General features: G+C 39.9%; 1 protein-coding gene across 1 annotated transcript; it reads right to left on the bottom strand.

The window, feature by feature from the left end:
* Positions 1-1,657: 1,657 nt before the first annotated feature.
* LOC133576757 (phospholipase A and acyltransferase 4-like) lies at positions 1,658-14,057 on the bottom strand. Its single transcript, XM_061930096.1, has 6 exons — positions 13,970-14,057; positions 12,610-12,664; positions 11,495-11,636; positions 10,932-10,947; positions 9,845-9,953; positions 1,658-3,682 (listed from the first exon to the last, which is right to left on the bottom strand). Exons 4-6 carry the CDS (start codon positions 10,941-10,943, stop codon positions 3,396-3,398), a joined length of 408 nt encoding a protein of 135 aa, XP_061786080.1. The 5' UTR covers positions 10,944-10,947; positions 11,495-11,636; positions 12,610-12,664; positions 13,970-14,057; the 3' UTR covers positions 1,658-3,395.
* Positions 14,058-22,513: the final 8,456 nt, after the last annotated feature.

Genomic DNA, 22,513 nt, shown 5'->3' with positions numbered 1-22,513 from the left:
TGCCAAACAACTCAATTTGTGTTTCCTCTGACTACAGAACTTTCCTCCAGAAGGTCTTATCTTTGTCCATGTGATCAGCAGCAAACTTTAGACGAGCCTTAAAAGGGGAACATTATCACAATTTCAAAATGGTTAAAACCATTAAAAATCAGTTCCCAGTGGCTTATTATATTTTTCGAAGTTTTTTTCAAAATTTTACCCATCACGCAATATCCCTAAAAAAAAGCTTCAAAGTGCCTGATTTTAACCACCCGTCCATTTTCCTGTGACGTCACATAGTGAAGCCAACACAAACAAACATGGCGGAAAGAACAGCAAGCTATAGCGACATTAGCTCGGATTCAGACTCGGATTTCAGCGGCTTAAGCGATTCAACAGATTACGCATGTATTGAAACGGATGGTTGTAGTGTGGAGGCAGGTAGCGAAAACGAAATTGAAGAAGAAACTGAAGCTATTGAGCCATATCGGTTTGAACCGTATGCAAGCGAAACCGACGAAAACGACACGACAGCCAGCGACACGGGAGAAAGCGAGGACGAATTTGGCGATCGCCTTCTAACCAACGATTGGTATGTGTTTGTTTGGCATTAAAGGAAACTAACAACTATGAACTAGGTTTACAGCATATGAAATACATTTGGCAACAACATGCACTTTGAGAGTGCAGACAGCCCAACTTTCATCAATTAATATATTCTGTAGACATACCCTCATCCTCATATTCTTCTCTTGATCATCTTCGGTGGCATAAGGGACGGTGTGAGCCAAGACATCCAGGGGGTTTAGCTCGCTCGTCTGCGGGAACAAACTGCCGCCATTGCTTGCCGTGCTACCGAGGCCCTTTGTCCCTGAATTGCTCACACACTCCGGCAGATTCAATGGGGGTCTGGCGGCAGATTTCTTTGACTTTATCATTGGAAATGCATCTGCTTTGAGTGTCGCAGGATATCCACACATTCTTGCCATCTCTGTCGTAGCATAGCTTTCGTCGGTAAAGTGTGCGGAACAAACGTCCAATTTATTGCCACTTTCGCATCTTTGGACCACTGGTGAAACTTGAATCCGTCCCTGTTCGTGTTGTTACACCCTCCGACAACACACCGATGAGGCATGATGTCTCCAAGGTACGGAAAACAGTCGAAAAAACGGAAAATAACAGAGCTGATTTGACTCGGTGTTTGAGAAAATGGCGGATTGCTTCCCGATGTGACGCCACGTTGTGACGTCATCGCTCCGAGAGCGAATATTAGAAAGGCGTTTAATTCGCCAAAATTCACCCATTTAGAGTTCGGAAATCGGTTTAAAAAATATATGGTCTTTTTTCTGCAACATCAAGGTATATATTGACGCTTACGTAGGTCTGGTGATAATGTTCCCCTTTAAGGTGTGGCTTCTGGAGCAAGAGCTTCCTTCTTGCATGGTAGCCTCTCAGTCCATGGTGATGCAAAACAAATTTGCGGAGATTCGGCAAAGTTTGGTTGCCGCCCATAATGTGCAGGGATTGGTTGAATTTGGGTGAATTGGTGCGATCACAACATCCTGGAGGGACTGACTGATATCATAAAGCGGCCCTCTGAGGGCTTTGGTGAGGTGGACCACCTCCATAAAACAAGGATGCATCCAAGGACACCTAAACAAAGAACGATGAAATAAGATGCCTTCAAATACTTTTATTCACATTGACAATTAAAACATGTCACATTAGAGTAAAATGGAGGATTTATTAGCATTATTAAAATAGTGTAAATTTCTGTAGATATATAAAAAAGCTTCCCTTCGTTTGATAAAAACATAACATTGGCAGCATATAAAAGGTGTACAAATGTAGTATGGTAATGCCGTCTGATTGTTTAAGTGTCTAAGGCTCTGCTGGTGAACGTTCCATCAGTGTGTTACTGTTTGTGCCTGTCCTGGTTCTTGTTGCCAGTCAGTTCAAACAGAGCTACAGCTGCAAGGGCCCCCGCACCAAGGCCCAAACCTGTCCACACGGTCGCTTCTACCGCCTGGAGCACCTGCAAAGAGAGATGACACTCTTTAACAACAAAACTCCATTCATAGATGTTTCCCTTTTATTTGCCTGATTAAAATATTGACGGTCACAGCACAAGGTACACTATGTTGCCAAAAGTACTTGGCCAGCCATCCAAATGATGAGAACCAGGTGTCCTAATCACAGGCGTATCAAATCAAGCACTTAGGCATGGAGCCTGTTTCTACAAACATTTGTGAAAGAATGGGCCGCTCTCTGGAACTGTCATAGGATGCCACCTGTGCAACAAATCCAGTCCTGAAATTTTCCCCGCTCCTAAATATTCCAAAGTCAACTTTATTATAAGAACAGTGAAGAGTTTGGGAACAACAGCAACTCAGCCACCAAGTGGTAGGTCACGTAAACTGACAGAGAGGGTTAGCATAGTGCAAAGACTTTCTGCACGGTCAGTTGCTACTTCATGTGACCTTCCAATTAGCCCACGTACAGTACGCAGAGAGCTTCATGGGATGGGTTCTCATGGCCGAGCAGCTGCATCTAAGCCCTACATCACCAAGTCCAATGCAAAGCGTGGGATGCAGTGGTGTAAAGGACATCACCACCGGACTCTAGAGCAGTGGAGATGCCTTCTCTGGACTGATGAATCACGCTTTTCCATCTGGCAATCTGATGGACCAGTCTGGGTTTGGAGGTTTCCAGGAGAACGCTACATTTTGGACTGCATTGTGCTGAGTGTGAAATTTGGTGGAGGGGGACTTATGGTGTGGGGTTGTTTTTCAGGACTTGGGCTTGGCCCCTTAGTTCCAGTGAAAGGAACTTTGAATGCTCCAGGATACCAAACATTTTGGACAATTCCATGCTCCCAACCTTGTGGGAACAGTTTGGAGCGGGCCCATTCCTCTTCCAACAAAGCAAGGTCCATAAAGACATGGATGACGGAGTCTTGTGTGGATGAACTTGACTGGCCTGCACAGAGTCCTGACCTGAACCCGATATAACACCTTTGGGATGAATTAGAACGGAGACCGAGAGCCAGGCCTTCTCCACCAACATCAGTGTGTGACCTCACCAATGCACTTTTGGAAGAATGGTGGAAAATTCCTATAAACACATTCTGCAAGAGTTGAAGCTGTAATAGCTGCAAAAGGTCATATTGAACCCTATGGGTTAGGAATGGGATGGCACTTCAAGGTCATATGTGAGTCAAGGCAGGTGGCCAAATACTTTTGGCAATATAGTGTATGAATGATTGGTGCTGATATCGGATCAATGGGAAGTTAAAAGTAGTATCTGGACATTGCTAAATGTAGGCGCTTCAATCAGGCCACTCTCACTTGCAACATGTCTTAAGTACAACTGTTACGTGTCATGTCCATGGAGGTGGCGTACAAAGGTCAACTCCTTCAAAATAAAAGCCCTACCTGGCGGGACTCTGGTTTTCCGTAGCGCAGGTTGGTGACAAAGTGCTCACAGTTTGCACTGAAGAGGCTGTAGGACACCATGTGGCCCACCAGCCTTTTGGCTTCTCTCACGATGACATAGACTGAGCGGGGTTGGTATTTGTCATCCAGGATGTTGTTGACTCGGTAGCGATCGTTCCCCACCACCGTCCACAGCTCCTCCATCTTCACCAGGCCCCTGTCCGCCAAGATGGACATCATGCTGCTGGGGCCCGCACCTGGACACTCCGCTGCCATGAGGAAAGTGCATTTCAACAACACCCTCTTTCAATTCTGTCAAACACTTGATGGCAGAATTACAATGAACGCTTTACTCTGAAACACAGCTGTAAAAGCAACTGGCCTGCCACATCATTTTATATGGCCTGCCACTTCATTATACATGGCCTGCCACATCATTTTATATGGCCCGCCACTTCATTTTATATGGCCCGCCACTTCATTTTACATGGCCTGCCACATAATTTTATATGGCCCGCCACATCATTTTATATGGCCCGCCACATCATTTTATATGGCCTGCCACTTCATTTTAAATGGCCCGCCACTTCATTTTATATGGCATGCCACATCATTTTATATGGCCTGCCACCTCATTTTACATGGCCCGCCACATCATTTTACATGGCCTGCCGCATCATTTTGCATGGCCTGCCACTTCATTTTATATGGCCTGCCGCCTCATTTTATTTGGCCTGCCACTTCATTTTACATGGCCTGCCGCATCATTTTATTTGGCCCGCAACTTCATTTTCTATGGCCTGCAACTTCATTTTATATGGCCTGCCACTTCATTTTATATGGCCCACCACTTCATTTTACATGGCCTGCCGCATCATTTTGCATGGCCTGCCACTTCATTTTATATAACCTGCCGCCTCATTTTATTTGGCCTGCCACTTCATTTTACATGGCCTGCCGCATCATTTTATTTGGCCCGCAACTTCATTTTCTATGGCCTGCAACTTCATTTTATATGGCCTGCCACTTCATTTTATATGGCCCACCACTTCATTTTACATGGCCTGCCACATAATTTTATATGGCCCGCCACATCATTTTATATGGCCTGCCACTTCATTTTAAATGGCCCGCCACTTCATTTTATATGGCATGCCACATCATTTTATATGGCCCGCCACTTCATTTTACATGGCCTGCCACATCATTTTATATGGCCCGCCACATCATTTTATATGGCCCGCCACATCATTTTATATGGCCTGCCACTTCATTTTAAATGGCCCGCCACTTCATTTTATATGGCATGCCACATCATTTTATATGGCCTGCCACCTCATTTTACATGGCCTGCCGCATCATTTTGCATGGCCTGCCACTTCATTTTATATGGCCTGCCGCCTCATTTTATTTGGCCTGCCACTTCATTTTACATGGCCTGCCGCATCATTTTATTTGGCCCGCAACTTCATTTTCTATGGCCTGCAACTTCATTTTATATGGCCTGCCACTTCATTTTATATGGCCCACCACTTCATTTTTTATGGCCTGCCGCTTCATTTTATATGGCCCGCCGTTTCATTTTATTTGGCCCGCAACTTCATTTTCTATGGCCTGCAACTTCCTTTTATATGGCCTGCCAATTAATTTTAAATGGCCCACCACTTCATTTTATATGGCCTGCCGCATCATTTAAAATGGCCCGCCGCTTCATTTTATATGGCCCGCCGCTTCATTTTACATGGCCCGCCGCATCATTTTATATGGCCCGTCGCTTCATTTTTATGGCCCGCCACATCATTTTATATGGCCTGCCGATTCATTTTATATGACCTGCCACTTCATTTTTTTATGGCCCGCCACATCATTTTATATGGCCTTCCGCTTCATTTTATATGACCTGCCAATTCATTTTATATGGCCTGCCACGTCACTTTATATGGCCTGCCACTTCATTTTATATGGCCCGCCAAAGCCTGAGAATCATGAGTCAATAAAGTATTTGTCCTTTGAATGAAATAAATACATGTACTGTATGCAATTGCACATTATTCTATCCAATAGTTTCCATCCATCCATCCATTTTCTACCGCTTGTCCCGTTCTGGATCGCGGGGTGCTGGAGCCTATCCCAGCTACAATCGGGCGGAAGGCGGGGTGCACCCTGGACAAGTCGCCACCTCATCACAGGGCCAACACAGATAGACAGACAACATTCACACACTAGGGACCATTTAGTGCTGCCAATCAACCTATCCCCAGGTGTATGTCTTTGGAGGTGGGAGGGGCCTATCCCCAGGTGCATGTCTTTGGAGGTGGGAGGGGCCTATCTCCAGGTGCATGTCTTTGGAGGTGGGAGGAGCCTATCCCCAGGTGCATGTCTTTGGAGGTAGAACCCACACAGTCACGGGGAGAACATGCAAACTCCACACAGAAAGATCCCAAATGCAGGTTCGAACCCAGGACCTTCTTATTGTGAGGCAAACGCACAAACCCCTCTTCTACCGTGCTGCCCTATCCAATAGTTTTTTTTGTTCTTAAAGTAAAAAATACTCAAATATCTGCTTGACTTATGTATTCATCTGTAATAATAATGTGTTGTTAGTTACGTTTGTGTACATTTAGGTTGAAAAATAGTTATAATCTGTAATAATAATGAACTAATAGTGTTGTGTTTACTAATAATGTAAGCAACTTATTATCATACATTAACATTACAAACGTGTTGTTCAATTAGAAATAAATAAATGACTGACATATAATTATGAAGCCAGTTATCCATTAAATTCTAAAAATGACAATATATTTTACAGTTTAAAAAAAACTAGCTGCTTAGTCCTTAGAATTTTACCATTGGAAAAAACTGTGTTACCGTTTTTCTATTTACAGTAATACACCATCAAATCAATCATTTTGTCAGCAGAATCTGACAGTGAAGGTGGTACCATTTTATATTTACAGTGGTGGTCAAAAGTGTACGTACACTTGTAAAGAACATCATGTCATGGCTGTCTTGATTTTACAATCATTTGTGATAGAGTGATTGGAGCACATACTTGTTGGTCACAAAAAAAACATTCATGAAGTTTGGTTCTTTTATGAATTTATTATGGGTCTACTGAAAATGTGAGCAAATGTGCTGGGTCAAAAGCATACATACAGCAATGTTAATATTTGCTTACATGTCTCTTGGCAAGTTTCACTGCAATAAGGCGCTTTTGGTAGCCATTGTTGCGTTTTGGCCAGTTGTTCCTCCCAGGGAATTCAAGTTTCTGGTCGTTGCTCCCAAGATCTTTACGACACTTAAAGCTGAGTAAAAGAACCACCAGAGACAGAATAGGTATTTTGTAATATATTTGCAAAGCTTTGCAAATATAAATGAGACCAGCCCAGCATAGAACATTCAATCACGCAGCTAAGATGGTCTGCCCCAAGAAATGGAAAACTTCTATTCTATAAAGTCTCTCTCCCTCCCACCCTCGCTGTCTTGTCTTTCCAGCCCAAACACATGCCCATTGTCCTCCGCACCTGGACATAAGAAGAGATAAAAGAAGGAGTATCTCTCCTCCTTACATTCCACCGTCAAGGTTAGGACACAGTATTTGCAGACAACCAAAAGACCACAATTGGAAGAAAAACACTAGCTTGTAATATGATTATGAAATTAAAGAAGTAACACTTAAATACGGATATATGTTAATATCTGCCTCCGACACCATCCACAAGCTTTTGCTTGAATTTTTGACCACTCCTATTGACAAAATAAGTTGCTTTTCTGACATGGACTTGTTTCTTCAGCATTGTCCACGCCTTTAAGTCAGGACTTTGGGAAAACCTTGATTCTAGCCTGATTTAGCTATTCCTTTGCCACTTTTGAGGTGTGTTTGGGGTCATTGTCCTGTTGGAACACCCAACTGCGCCCAAGACCCAACCTCCGAGCTGATGATTTTAGCTTGTCCTGAAGAATTTGGAGGTAATCCTCCTATTTCATTGTCCCATTTAAAGCACCAGTTCCATTGGCAGCAAAACAGGCCCAGAGCATAATACTACCAACAATACCATGCTTGACGGTAGGGATGGTGTTCCTGGGATTAAAGGCCTCACCTTTTCTCCTCCAAACATATTGCTGGGTATTGTGGCCAAACAGCTCCATTTTTGTTTCATCTGACCACAGAACTTACCTCCGGGAGGTCTTATCTTTGTCCATGTGATCAGCTGCAAACTTTAGAAGAGTCTTAAGGTGTGGCTTCTGGAGCAAGGGCTTACTTCTTGAATAGTAGCCTCTCAGTCCATGGCGATGCAAAACACGCTTGACTGTGGACACTGACACCTGTGTTCCAGCAGCTTCCAATTGATTGCAGACCTGCTTTTTGGTGGTTCTCGGTTGACTCTTGATCACCCTGATCCAATTTTCTCTCAGCAGCAGGTGATAGCTTGTGTTTTCTTCCTGATCGTGGCAGTGACAAAACTGTGCCATGCACTTTATACTTACAAGCAACTGTCTGCACAGTTGCTCTTGGGACTGTAAGCTGCTTTGAAATGGCTCCAAGTGACTTTCCTGACTTGTTCAAGTCGATGATTCGTTTTTTTAGAGTTCCTTTGACTTTCCCATTGTGGCGTTTGTTATGACTGCATCACATGAGCCTATTTAAATGTGCTCAGAGAAGTCAACAATCACAATCACTCACATGAAGTTAAGAGGCCATGAAGCTACCTTGATTGGATTGTAACTTTTCTACATCACCAACATTGATCATGTATGTTGCTGTATGTATACTTTTGACCCAGAACATTTGCTCACATTTTCAGTAGGCCCATAATAAATTCATAAAAGAAGCAAACTTCATGAATGTTTTTTGTGACCAACAAGTATGTACTCCAATCACTCTATCACAAAAAAAACAAGAGTTGTAGAAATGATTGTAAAGTCAAGACAGCCATGACATGATGTTCTTTACAAGTGTACGTACACTTTTGACCACCTCTGTACATACTGTACAACACACTATGAATTGTACAATAAAATGTTCACTCTTCACATTTCAGCCACCATTGTAAGATATTTCCTCACAATATGGAAGGTTAACTTGGATATACCGTATTTTCCGGACTAGAGAGTGCACCTGTGTATAAGCCACACCCACTACATTTTAGGGAAAACAATATTTTTCCATATACACCGGACTATAAGTCCATATTTACTGGACTATAAATCCGTGTATACCGGACTATAAATCCATATATACTGGACTATAAGTCCAAATATACCAGACTGTAAGTCCAAATATACCGGACTATATACCGGACTATAAGTCCTTATATACCGGACTATAAGTCCATATACACCGGACTATAAGCTGCAGATATATATGTTGTGGGATGAGTTATTTACACAGAAAGATTTGATAAATGTTTATTTACATACCTTAATTGTTTCCAAACAGTGTCTGTAACAGGGCAGTAAAACGGCTGATCAAACAAAACAGAAGTCATGGCCATGGACCCACTGGTTGTGCAAGCTAGCTCTCCAATCAGCTAAACAGATTCAATAACTCTACGCTGACGTTTTGGGGAATTTACTGAGGAATTTGCGAAACTGAAACGTGGTTTTTTTTGTACATCATCTACAAAGATACAAATAATTGCTATTGCGACATCTAGTGGACACATTTAGAACAGCAGTTTCTTTCATTCCAAAATTTCAGGTTCATTTTTATGCTTGGCAAACTCATCCAGCGAGCCGGATAAAAGCTGTTGGCGGGCCTGATCCGGCCCTGGGGCCGTACCTTTGACACCCCTGGTCTAAACTACTTGTCTACAATGTCTGCTGTCAATCACCAGCATAGTGGATTTTAAGAATAGACTAAGAGGTTAAGTGTTGCAGAAAGAGATTATTCTAGATTGTACCTAATGTCATGACTGCTTTTATTGATTATTGACTATTTTATTGATTGTGGGACAAGCAGTAGAAAATGGATGAATGATACTTTTTTGTCACTTATTGTTTGTCTTTGGTACACTAATGTGTATATTATAGGCCATTATTTTTGCTAAAATATATTATCTTTTTTTATATTGCTCTTTTTATCTTTGGTATGAACATTATTATGTAAACTCCAAGTTATTGTTTGTTTTTTGTTGTTGCTATTTTTGTATTACAACATTGTATTATTGATCATGTTGTACTGCTTTGTAATCTTTTCTTTCGTGGGACAAGCGGTAGTAAATGGATGGATGGATGTGTGTTTTGCCTGGAAGAATAGTCTCCACTGCAGCGTAGACTAATGGCAGTCCTTAATCAACTAAACTAAACTACTAAGCAAAGTTCCAACACAAGGAGCCTGAACACACCTCCAAGGTATAATATAATAATCATATAATAATAATAATGTGTGTGTGTGTGTATAATGCAAGTAGGAGTGCAGAACTCACAGGGGGGAGCCAAATGGACCACCAAGCCGTCGCCCACATACAAAGCCCAGTGCTGGTAGCCCGGCCTGAAGATCTCTATCAAGTCCCCAGGCTGTGGTTTCACTTCACGCTGGCACACATGGAGGAAATATTCTTATTACTATAGTAATATCATATAAGTCCATGATAATATCATATAAGTCCATGATAATATCATATAAGTCCATGATAATATAAGTCAATGATAATATCATATAAGTCAATGATAATATAATATAAGTCAATGATAATATATAAGTCAATGATAATATAATATAAGTCAATGATAACATCATATAAGTCAATGATAATATCATATAAGTCCATGATGCTATCAAATAAGTCCATGATAATATCATATAAGTCCATGATAATATCATATAAGTCCATGATAATATCATATAAGTCAATGATAATATCATATAAGTCCATGATAATATCATATAAGTCCATGTAATATCATATAAGTCAATGATAATATAATATAAGTCCATGATAATATCATAAAAGTCAATGATAATATCATACAAGTCAATGATAATATAATATAAGTCAATGATAATATAATATAAGTCAATGATAATATAATATAAGTCCATGATAATATCATAAAAGTCAATGATAATATCATACAAGTCAATGATAATATAATATAAGTCAATGATAATATAATATAAGTCAATGATAATATATAAGTCAATGATAATATAAGTGAATGATAATAATTTAATTGAATGATAATATAAGTCAATGATAATATAAGTGAGTGATAATATAAGTGAATGATAATAAAATATAAGTGAATGATAATCTAATATAAGTCAATGATAAAATAAGTGAGTGATAATATAATATAAGTGAGTGATAATATAAAATAAGTGAGTGATAATATAAGTCAATGATAATATAAGTCAATGATAATATAATATAAATCAATGATAATCTAATATAAGTGAGTGATAATCTAATATAAGTGAGTGACAATCTAATATAAGTGAGTGATAATCTAATATAAGTGAATGATAATCTAATAAAAGTGAATGTAAGTAATAATGAAAAGTGGACTTACATGTGTCGCCATGTTGCTGTAAGAAAAGAAAGCAGAAAATAACAAAGTCAGACAAACTTTCACTTATGTTGCATTTCCTCAGAAATGAAAGTGAAAGTGATTCTTTCTCAGAAAACTCAAACTCTTCTTTTCCTTTTTCTTCCCTACAACAAACTCACCGCTTGACTTCACAGCATTTCTTCAAATGTTATTATTTGTTGAAATGTTATGTAAGAAGCCAAACATCCAATATGATGAAGACTTATTAAAAGACTTTATTGCACTTTCTACTCTGCTTGCTTTTCTGCCACGCTGCATGAAAAGGGAATATATACACACACACACACACATAAATATATATATATATATATATATATATATATATATATATATATATATATATATATATATATATATATTTCTTTTATTTTTTATTTTTTTTATATATAAATAGTTATATAGCAGAATAGTCAAATGAAGCAGAATACAAAATAAAAGTATGCAAGCATGCAAAGACCTTTGCTATTAGCTATTAGAGCTAAGCTAACATTGAAATATAAAGTTTGAAGTTTGCTTCTCCTTACCTGTGAGTGCTGGCTCCTACTGTACTGACTGTACTGACTGTACTGACTGGACTGACTGGACTGACTGGACTGAGGAAGGCGACTGAAAAGTCCCTTTTTATCTTCAAGATCAGCCGTCAGAGATCAGCTGACCTGACCGACTCTTTCAAAATAAAAGTATAAAAGTGTTTAAGTATAAAAGTAAAAAAGTGTAGAAGTGTGAAAGTATAAAAGTGTAGAAGTATAAAAGTGTAAAAGTATAAAAGTGTAGAAGTGTAAAAGTATAAAAGTGTAGAAGTATAAAAGTGTAAAAGTATAAAAGTGTAGAAGTGTAAAAGTATAAAAGTGTAGAAGTATAAAAGTGTAAAAGTATAAAAGTGTAGAAGTGTAGAAGTATAAAAGTGTAGAAGTATAAAAGTGTAAAAGTATAAAAGTGTAGAAGTGTAGAACTATAAAAGTGTAGAAGTGTAAAAGTATAAAAGTGTAGAAGTATAAAAGTGTAAAAGTATAAAAGTGTAGAAGTGTAAAAGTATAAAAGTGTAGAAGTATAAAAGTGTAAAAGTATAAACGTGTAGAAGTGTAAAAGTATAAAAGTGTAGAAGTATATAAGTGTAGAAGTGTAAAAGTGTAGAAGTATAAAAGTATAAAAGTGTAGAAGTATAAAAGTATAAAAGTGTAGAAGTGTACTAGCACATGTTTTAGTGGACTGAGATAACAATGAGGTGTTTTCTAGGCTCCCCAGTGGGGGGTCTGAGGGGGTCCCCACCCTCTTTAACATGTTTCTTATTTCAGACGATGCAGATTTATTTGACCATTTTTAAGTGTTTATTCTTCTTCTTTGGTATGAATATGGGGCAGCGCGGTGGCCTAGGGGTTAGTACATGTGCCTCACAATAAGAAGGTCTTGGGTTTGATCCCCGGGCTCGAAGTCTTCCTGTGTGGAGTTTGCATGTTCTCCGCGTGTCACTTTCAACCTTTATCTCAATAAGCAGCTGTTGAGAGCCCTTTTAAACAGAGCGGAGGGTGGGGACCCCCTCAGACCCCCCACTGGGGAGCCTAGATAACACACTGTGCTAGTACAACTTCTACACTCTGACTGGAGCTTTCACATCGATATATTAAATAGCCATCCTTACATTTCCTACCGCTTGTCCCTCACAGGGCCGCGGGGGGTGCTGGAGCCTATCCCAGCTGCACACAGGTGGAAGGAAAACCAATGTTAGTTCACTTTACACTCAAATGTCTGCCACTTTAATTATGCTGACTGACAAAAGTGAGGACATCCCTCACACTTTTCCATCTGGCAACCTGATGGACCAGTCTGGGTTTGGAGGTTGCCAGGAGAACGCTACATTTCGGACTGCTTTGTGCCGAGTGGGAAATTTGGTGGAGGAGGAATTATGGTGTGGGGTGGTTTTTCAGTGAAAGGAACTTTGAATACTCCAGGATACCAAAACATTTTGGACAATTCCATGCTCCCAACCTTGTGGGAACACTTTGGAGCGGGCCCCTTCCTCTTCCAACATGACTGTGCACCAGTGCACAAAGCAAGGTCCATAAAGACATGGATGACAGAGTCTGCTGTGGATGAACTTGACTGGCCTGCACAGAGTCCTGACCTGAACCCGATAGAACACCTTTGGGATGAACTGCAACGGAGACTGAGAGCCAGGCCTTCTCGTGGTGCACTATTGGAAGAACGGTGGAAAATTGCTACAAACACACTCCGCAACCTTGTGGACAGCCTTCCCAGAAGAGTTGAAGCTGTAATAGCTGCAACATCATATTGAACCCTATGTGTTAGGAATGGGATGGCACTTCAAGTTCATATGTGAGTCAAGGCAGGTGGCCAAGTACTTTTGGCAACATAGTGTATTTGTGTCTTGCCGGCATCAAGCATGATGGTCCGAGCTGCATGAGTGCTGGAGAACTGCGGTTCATTGAAGTTATGATGAATTACTGGGGTGACGTTGTAAAAGGTGTGAAGGGACAAACACAAGTAAGTGATGGAGTGGCCAAGTAAAATATGATTGTGTGTGTTGACTTATGAGCTGTGCACAGACTAGTTATTATTATTAAAATCAAAAGTGGGTTCAAATCAATTGAAGAAAAGACATAACTTGTCTTAAACAGGTTGCCAAGTTTCTTTTGTGGGGCTGTTCCTGGAGAAAAACATCATGTCAGGCAATTATTTCCCACAAACAAATACTTTTACAGCGTGTAACACATGCGTTCATTCACTTTTATTACCTCCACTAATGATTATTTATTCTTAGCGTATATAATTGTGAGCAACCTTTAGCGAATTTTATTTTCTTAGCGTGACCTTTGACGGGACTGTGACGTCATTTCCGGTCATTTCCCTTTGTTTCGCATTTTCTTCAGTCGCTCCATTAAAGGCTCCATTGTGTAAAATAGACATACAAGTGTAACCGAGGGTTTAATAGAATTGGATAAAAGCTCAGAAAAAAAGGAAAGGAACTGGAGAGAGACTACCTTGTCAACAAGGACGTCTCTATCCAAAAGCATTCAAGGTTTTGTTGGACCCGTCAGATACTTCCGGTTGCACAACAATAATGCTACGTGTCACATCCGGTCCAACAGCGCTCACAAAATGAAAAAAATGACTTAAAATGCCTCTGTTGGTCGTTTTTTTTTTTTTTTTGTTTATCAATGGGAAATAAAAAGTCATGTTTATTTGAATTTTATTCAGACATTCAAAAAACTGAAAAACGAAAATGTTTTCGTATTGAAAAAGCAGTAAGTACATCTTAAGACGGTTTTACTATCATTTTATACTTACTAAGAAAAACTGTCAGGAAAAAAAAACAGTGTGGTGTTTTATATTATGGTATTTATATATATATAAATAACATTATCATTTGGTCTTTCCAACAGGAAACATCTTCAAACCGTCTTTAAATAGCAACTTCCGGTTTCGGTGTCCGAATATAAAAGAACTTGCGTTTTAGTCCGTTTTTTGTTTCTACTGACTGGTGATTTTAATTGTTGTTACATAAAATAGCAAATGAAAAACAATCCGTATTTTAGATATCATTATTCACGAAAGAAGAAGCACTTTGTATTTCGATTGCATTTTTCTGTATTTCAAAATAAAATTCGAATACACCCTTCGTAGTTTGTTTTATCTGATCCGAATGCAGCTGAGATAGGCTCCAGCACACCCCCGCGACCCCAAAAGGGACAAGCGGTAGAAAATGGATGGATGGATACGAAAATTGAATGACCAAAAACATACACTAAAATACACCCAGTGCTGTACAACAATTATAGTGCACACAAATGTAGAAAACGATTACCCGTCACGAGAAAAGAAAGTTTTTCTTTTTCCCCCCAGGCAGTACAAGAGAAACGTTGCTAAAACTGTGTGTGTGTGCGTGTGTGTGTGTGTGTGTGTGTGTGTGTACACGTGTATTCTGCAGGCCTTTCCCGTAAAACGAAACTGAAAGCCAGACACTAGAAAGTGAAAGCGTAAAGTAAAAAACGGGGATTTTTTTTAAATCTGACACTTTAATTCTCTCTGTTATGTTTCATTTTAGGCAAATATTTTTTTTTTTTTACCAAAAATATGTCTTGGTTCTTGGTGCGATTTAAAACCACCATGGTGACTCACTAAGTCTATGTGATTTTTAAAGCAGCATGAAGCCAAATCAATGATTACTACGCTGAAGTGTCCCTGAACGCACCACATCATGGGTGATAATAACGTCCCTCTTACTTTTCTGCAGAGTTCTGTAGAGAGCAAAGCGCTCTTGAATGTATCTGTTGATAAACAAAGTGGTGTTGTCTCGACATGTTTTTGGATACAACACGAGTGCTGGCACACTGATAAAGAAGGTGAGAAACGATGTTAACGCTCATCCCTGTCAAGAGTCTCCAATAAAGATAAAAGCTACGTAAAATGTTAGTTTATTGCATTTCACTCAACATTTATCTGTAATTGCCATTGTTTTCTGCATGTAGAAGTATAATTATTTATTATATTTTTGGGGGTGTCTGGAGCTGATTAATTCGATTTACATTATTTCCCATGGTAAAATGTGTTTTGGTTTACATACAAAAAAGGAGTTATGTACTAGTTGCCTACATGTTAAATTAAAAAAGGAATGAGTTGGAAAGGATGATTAATTGATTTTACTCAAATTAAGTTGAAAATGAAGTGGATTTGGATATTATTAGCAATGATCAATACACCAGCAACATATAATATTAATAATAGATTTTATTTGTAAAAAGCACTTTATATTGAGTAAACAATCTCAAAGTGCTACAGTGTATTAAAAAAAAAAAAAAAAGATAATAAAGAAATTAAAGCTGCAAGCAGTTATGGACGGGACTGACTTTGAGGGCTCATAAAATACAAACCGGAGCAGTAATTAAAAGTCTTTCATCAACTTTTAATCAGAAGGGTTCAATCTCTCACCTGTGCTAAATTGAAGCCGACACGACAAACGCGCTCAGAGGAGATAATGTTTGATAAAAGGTGACTGTTTTTACACAACTTTTGTTTTGAAGGGGGAATTGCAAACTTCCTGTTGATTTTTGCTGGGTCTTGCCAGTGTATGAAATACAGGTCTAAGTGAGACCTACATAGAGGTTTTTGTTTCATGTCTCTACGACATTCCTACTGGGAGTTACAGGCAGTTTTGTCTGTGTTTTATTCCCAGGGGACGCGAGAGCGGTTTGGTTTTTTGATTAGATCGCAATTTTGGCCATTCTTGATGTGTGTGTCCAATTTGGGGAGTTTTTAAGCATGTCAAGGGGGTCAAATTACAGCTCAAAGAGGCGGTGGTATAATAATAAAATGCTAGAAATACAATAGGGTCCTCTGTCCCAAAGGAACTCGGTCCCTAATAAATAAAAATAAAAACTAGAACAGCCAAATAGCTATAACTAGTATGCATATGCATATATCTAAATAAAAAAAAGAGGCTTTTTTAAAAAGAAGGGCTTTTAAGCCTTTTTTAAAAGCATCCACAGTCTGTGGTGCCCTCAGGTGGTCAGGGAGAGCGTTCCACAGACTGGGAGCGGTGGAGCAAAAAGCCCGGTCTCCCATTGTCCGTAGCTTTGTCCTCGGAGGTTGGAGGAGGTTAGCCTGTCCGGAGCGGAGGTGTCGTGTGGAGGATTTGGGGGTGAGCAGTTCTTTGAGGTAGAGGTGGGCATTTCCATGGAGGCACTGGTGGGTTAGCAGGGATTGATTGATTGATTGATTGAAACTTTTATTAGTAGATTGCACAGTTCAGTACATATTCCGTACAATTGACCACTAAATGGTAACACCCCAATAAGTTTTTCAACTTGTTGCTCCAATGAATGGAAGAATAGTTTCAATGTTGGAATGGTTTGAACGTTGAAGAGTTGCAATTTCCAGGAGAACCGGAATTTAGTTTGGAACTTGGGAAAGGGTTAGTTTGAATGTCCAGGATGAGTGGAATGTGTTGAAGGTGGAATGCTTTGAATGGATTAAAGAATGTGGGAATTTGGACAATTCATTTTGAATGACAAAAATGAAAAAAAATATATATATATTGGAAATCCGGGAATTTTTTTTAGAATTGTTGAAGTAGAGCACACAATTCCCAAACAGGCTGAATATTTAGAAGTTTGAACAGTTTGAATCAGATGAAAAATGTGGGAATTGTGGAACTTTGAAGAATGTCACATTGATTTCAATGGGAATTTACCAAAAATTTGGGAATTTCGGGAAAAGCGGGATTTTTTTTGAAAATGTTAAAAAACCTCAATGGTCTGAAAGAGTTGAAATGGTTGGTGTTGGAATTTTTCAAACCGTTCGATAAATGTTGAAGTTGTAACATGTTGAATTGAGAAATGGTATTACGGAATTCCTGGAATTTCGGGAAAACCGAGAGTTTTTACAGTTCAAAAAACAACTTCGGTTTTTTTGTCCTGATTAAGAGGAGTGTTTTGACGGTGGAACTGTTGAAGTGGGTTGACAAATGTGGGAGGAGTAGTCGCCAGACAAAAAGGGTGGAAAAAGGGCTTTGGAAAAGCAGGAATTCCTGGAAAATCCTGGAAGTTTTTTGAACTTAGAAAACAAGTATAATTGAAATTCCAGGATGGTGGAATGTGTTGAAGGTGGAATGGCTTGAATGGGTGGAAAAATCTGGAAATGGTGAAAGTTTGAAAAATGGCCAATTCATATTGAATGGGAAAAATGTCCCGTAAAACCGGGAATTTGGGGAAATCTGGGAATTTTTTGGAATCGGTCAAGGGAAATCCCGCGAGTCTTGAGTAGGTGAACAGTTTGAAGTTGGAAGGCTTTGAATGGGCTGAAAAATGTGGAAGGTAGAGCGCACCAAAATGTGGAGAAGAAGCAGAAGTTGAATAAATAGATGCATTTTGGTGTAGAAAAGCATATGTGTGCTATAATGCTTTGGAACATTCACACTATAATCACCAAGTACTTCATGCAAAGTGATTTTTCATTTTTGTATATTCAAAATATTGACTCAATTTGGGTGTATTTCATAATATTTTACTGGAGTTTTTAGTCGTAGGGTGAAACTTAATCGAGTGTTATACCATACTTTTTCCGGGAGACTCCCGAATTTCAGTGCCTCTCCCGAAAATCTCCCGGGACAACCAGTCTCCCGAATTTCTCCCGATTTCCAGCCGGACAACTATATTGGGGGTGTGCCTTAAAGGCACTGCCTTTAGCGTCCTCTCTCACCTGAAAAGGAGACTATTATATATGTCTCCATTATCCATAGGTTTATATTCTATAACCCATAACACGGTGGCCAAATGGATATAGTCACTCATGAACGGTCAGAGAAGCACAAGACGGCGGCAATGCAGAATTATGGGCCACCTTGCAAGCAACATCCCGTTCTCATTTGCGGATGTTTTCAACAAATCCGTGAAGGATATGTTCCCAGATTCAGAGATCGCTCGCCAGTACTCAAATGGCAGAACAAAGGCTACTCAAATAGTGAAAGGTAGGTGTTATTTTTTTTTAAAAGTAAGCAGCAAGTACAGTACAGTTAGTAGAACAACTGTGTTTTCATTACTTTATACTGTACTATATATATATATATATATATATATATATATATATATATATATATATATATATAAATACAAACCCCGTTTCCATATGAGTTGGGAAATTGTGTTAGATGTAAATATAAACGGAATACAATTATTTGCAAATCATTTTCAACCCATATTCAATTGAATGCACTACAAAGACAAGATATTTGATGTTCAAACTCATAAACTTTTTTTTTTTTTTTTGCAAATAATAATTAACTTAGAATTTCAATGTTTATAAGAGATTAGTTATAATCTCTAATAATGCAACTAATATTATATTATCATACATTCCAAAAATAAAAGTTAAAATGAAAATAAATACAGTATTTTTCAGAGTATAAATCGCTCTGGAGTATAAGTCGCACCGGCCGAAAATGCATCATAAAAAAGGGAAAAAACATATATAAGTCGCACTTTTGGGGGAAATTTATTTGATAAAAGCCAACAGGGGCGCCGCTAGGGATTTTGGGCCCCATGAAAATAATCTTTACAGGGCCCCCAACACAGCGGCAACATTTTTTGATGCTATTTTACATACAATTATGCATTTTAATGGTATTTTTGACTATCATTACCATATTTTTGAAAGAAGAACAGCATCACAGTTGACATGTACAGTAGGGGAAGAACTGAGCACTCTGAATACAATGGAATTCATTTTGAGTCATTTATTTGCTGCACCACTGATTCTTAAATTGGAAATAAACTCTTCCATGAAAAAATAGCAATTATAGTCAGTGGAGAGAAAAAAAATCTCAGCAAAAACAAAAACGCCATCAGAATACAAAATGGCCATATATGATTTCTCATAATTTAAGTAGAACTTGATATATGAAAGAATGGTGAATATATATATATAATATAACATTGCAGACTGAGTCAAGCTTCCTTTTGCAACCTTTCAATCACTGGTCCTTGCTCAACTTTTCTCACCAAAAGCCCAACGCCGAGCCTTCTCACGTGCAAAATCACTTATCAGGTCTTTGAAGTCCAGCTTTCTAGCCAACTGACTCTCAATTGACAGCATGGCAAAACTGCAAAGTCTTTCCTGAGACATCCATCCATCCATCCATCTTCTTCCGCTTATCCGAGGTCGGGTCGCGGGGGCAGTAGCCTAAGCAGGGAAGCCCAGACTTCCCTCTCCCCAACCACTTTGTCCAGCTCTTCCTGTGGGACCCCGAGGCGTTCCCAGGCCAGCCGGGAGACATAGTCTTCCCAACGTGTCCTGGGTCTTCCCCGCGGCCTCCTACCGGTAGGACGTGCCCTAAACACCTCCCTAGGGAGGCGTTCGGGTGGCATCCTGACCAGATGCCCGAACCACCTCATCTGGCTCCTCTCGATGTGGAGGAGCAGCGGCTTTACTTTGAGCTCCCCCTGGATGGCAGAGCTTCTCACCCTATCTCTAAGGGAGAGCCCCAGGTGGGGGTGGCGGAGGAAACTCATTTTGGCCGCTTGTACCCGCGATCTTGTCCTTTCGGTCATAACTCAAAGCTCATGACCATAGGTGAGGATGAGAACGTAGATCGACCGGTAAATTGAGAGCTTCGCCTTCCGGCTCAGCTCCTTCTTCACCACAACGGATCGATACAGCGTCCGCATTACTGAAGACGCCGCACCGATCCGCATTGTGGACCTAAATATTGGGTGACATATTGTCGACCCTTCAACTCCTTCTCCTCTCTTATTTTCTTTTCCTTTCTTTTTTGGCTGCCTGATTTTTGAGGCATACTGCTGTCTCCTCCGCTTTGCCCGCTGTGGCGCTGTCTGTGACAAATCGCCTGTGCTCTACCTGCAGCTGATCCAGTCGGACTGAACCATTTTACGTAAATAGAGGGGGGAAAGGAGGGCCCTGCAGGGGTTGATGCTTCCAAAACAAATAAAAGGTATTGTTACCAGGACATGGAAAATAAAACATGTGTGATTACATGTTAGTTAATAACTTAGTGTCATTATTTTTTCTGTATTATAATTTCATCATCATTAGGGGCCTCTCTGGGCCCCCCTCCATCATGGGCCCCTAGAATCCGTCTCCTTTACCCCCCCTTTTCGGCGCCCCTGAAAGCCAACACCAAGAATAGACATTTGAAAAGCAATCTAAAATAAATAAAGAATAATGAACAACAGGCTGAATAAGTGAGGCATAAATAACCAACTGAGAACGTGCCTGGTATGTTAACGTAACATATTATGGTAAGAGTCATTCAAATAACTATAACATATAGAACATGCTATACGTTTACCAAACAATCTCTCACTCCTAATCGCTAAATCCCATGAAATCTTATACGTCTAGTCTCTTACGTGAATGAGATAAATAATATTATTTGATATTTTACGCTAATGTGTTAATAATTTCACACATAAGTCGCTCCTGAGTATAAGTCGCACTATGAAAAAAAACTGCAATTTATAATCCGAAAAATACGGTATTTGTTTTGTTTAAAGACACAACAAACTAATCACAATTGATTTATGTAGCTCTTAAAGGCCTACTGAAATGTGATTTTCTTATTTAAACGGGGATAGCAGGTCCATTCTATGTGTCATACTTGATCATTTCGCGATATTGCCATATTTTTGCTGAAAGGATTTAGTAGAGAACATCGACGATAAAGTTCGCAACTTTTGGTCGCTGATAAAAAAGCCTTACCTGTACCGGAAGTAGCAGACGAGTAGCGTGACGTCACAGGTTGTGGAGCTCCTCACATCCGCACATTGTTTACAATCATGGCCACCAGCAGCGAGAGCGATTCGGACCGAGAAAGCGACGATTTCCCCATTAATTTGAGCGAGGATGAAAGATTTGTGGATGAGGAAAGTGAGAGTGAAGGACTAGAGGGCAGTGGGAGCGATTCAGATAGGGAAGATGCTGTGAGAGGCGGGTGGGACCTGATATTCAGCTGGGAATGACTAAAATAGTAAATAAACACAAGACATATATATACTCTATTAGCCACAACACAACCAGGCTTATATTTAATATGCCACAAATTAATCCCGCATAACAAACACCTCCCCCCTCCCGTCCATATAAGCCGCCAATACAACTCAAACACCTGCACAACACACTCAATCCCACAGCTCAAAGTACCGTTCACCTCCCCAAAGTTCATACAGCACATATATTTCCCCAAAGTCCCGTACGTGACATGCACATAGCGGCACGCACGTACGGGCAAGCGATCAAATGTTTGGAAGCCGCAGCTGCATGCGTACTCACTACTCACGGTACCGCGTCGGCGCATCCAACTCAAAGTCCTCCTGGTAAGAGTCTCTGTTGTCCCAGTTCTCCACAGGCCAATGGTAAAGCTTGACTGTCATCTTTCGGGAATGTAAACAATGAAACACCGGCTGTGTTTGTGTTGCTGCAGCCGCCCGCAATACACCGCTTCCCACCTACAGCTTTCTTCTTTGCTGTCTCCATTGTTCATTGAACAAATTGCAAAAGATTCACCAACACAGATGTCCAGAATACTGTGGAATTTTGCGATGAAAACAGACGACTTAATAGCTGGCCACCATGCTGTCCCTAAATGTCCTCTACAATCCGTGACGTCACGTGCCGGCGTCATCATACCGAGACGTTTTCAGCAGGATATGTCGCGCAAAATTTAAAATTGCACTTTAGTAAGCTAACCCGGCCGTATTGGCATGTGTTGCAATGTTAAGATTTCATCATTGATATATAAACTATCAGACTGCGTGGTCGGTAGTAGTGGGTTTCAGTAGGCCTTTAATCACTGCCTCAAAGGGCTTCACTAACTGCGGCATCCCCTAAAGTCAACCCACATCCGGGCAAGAAAAAGTCTTAAATAGTCCCACCTCCCATATAAATATATTTTTAGGTTAAGTGTGGAATCAAGGATTTTTTTTTTACCCGAGTAATATTGGTAACAAATCCAAGGTAAATGAGGAATGTTCCTGCTGTGTAAAATGTGCTAGAGCTGTGTAAGTTCCCAGTGT

The sequence above is a fragment of the Nerophis lumbriciformis genome, linkage group LG36 (assembly GCF_033978685.3).
Source record: "Nerophis lumbriciformis linkage group LG36, RoL_Nlum_v2.1, whole genome shotgun sequence".
NCBI classification, from domain to species: Eukaryota; Metazoa; Chordata; class Actinopteri; order Syngnathiformes; family Syngnathidae; genus Nerophis; species Nerophis lumbriciformis.
This window is presented reverse-complemented; position numbering and strand designations above follow the sequence as displayed.

Bases quoted from the DNA above. Each gene is read 5' to 3' on its own strand.
- LOC133576757 (XM_061930096.1), bottom strand. The intron at 3,683-9,844 runs GTGAGTTCTGCA...TCCTCATGGCAG, and splicing joins GGTCCATTTGGCTCCCCCCT to CGGAGTGTCCAGGTGCGGGC.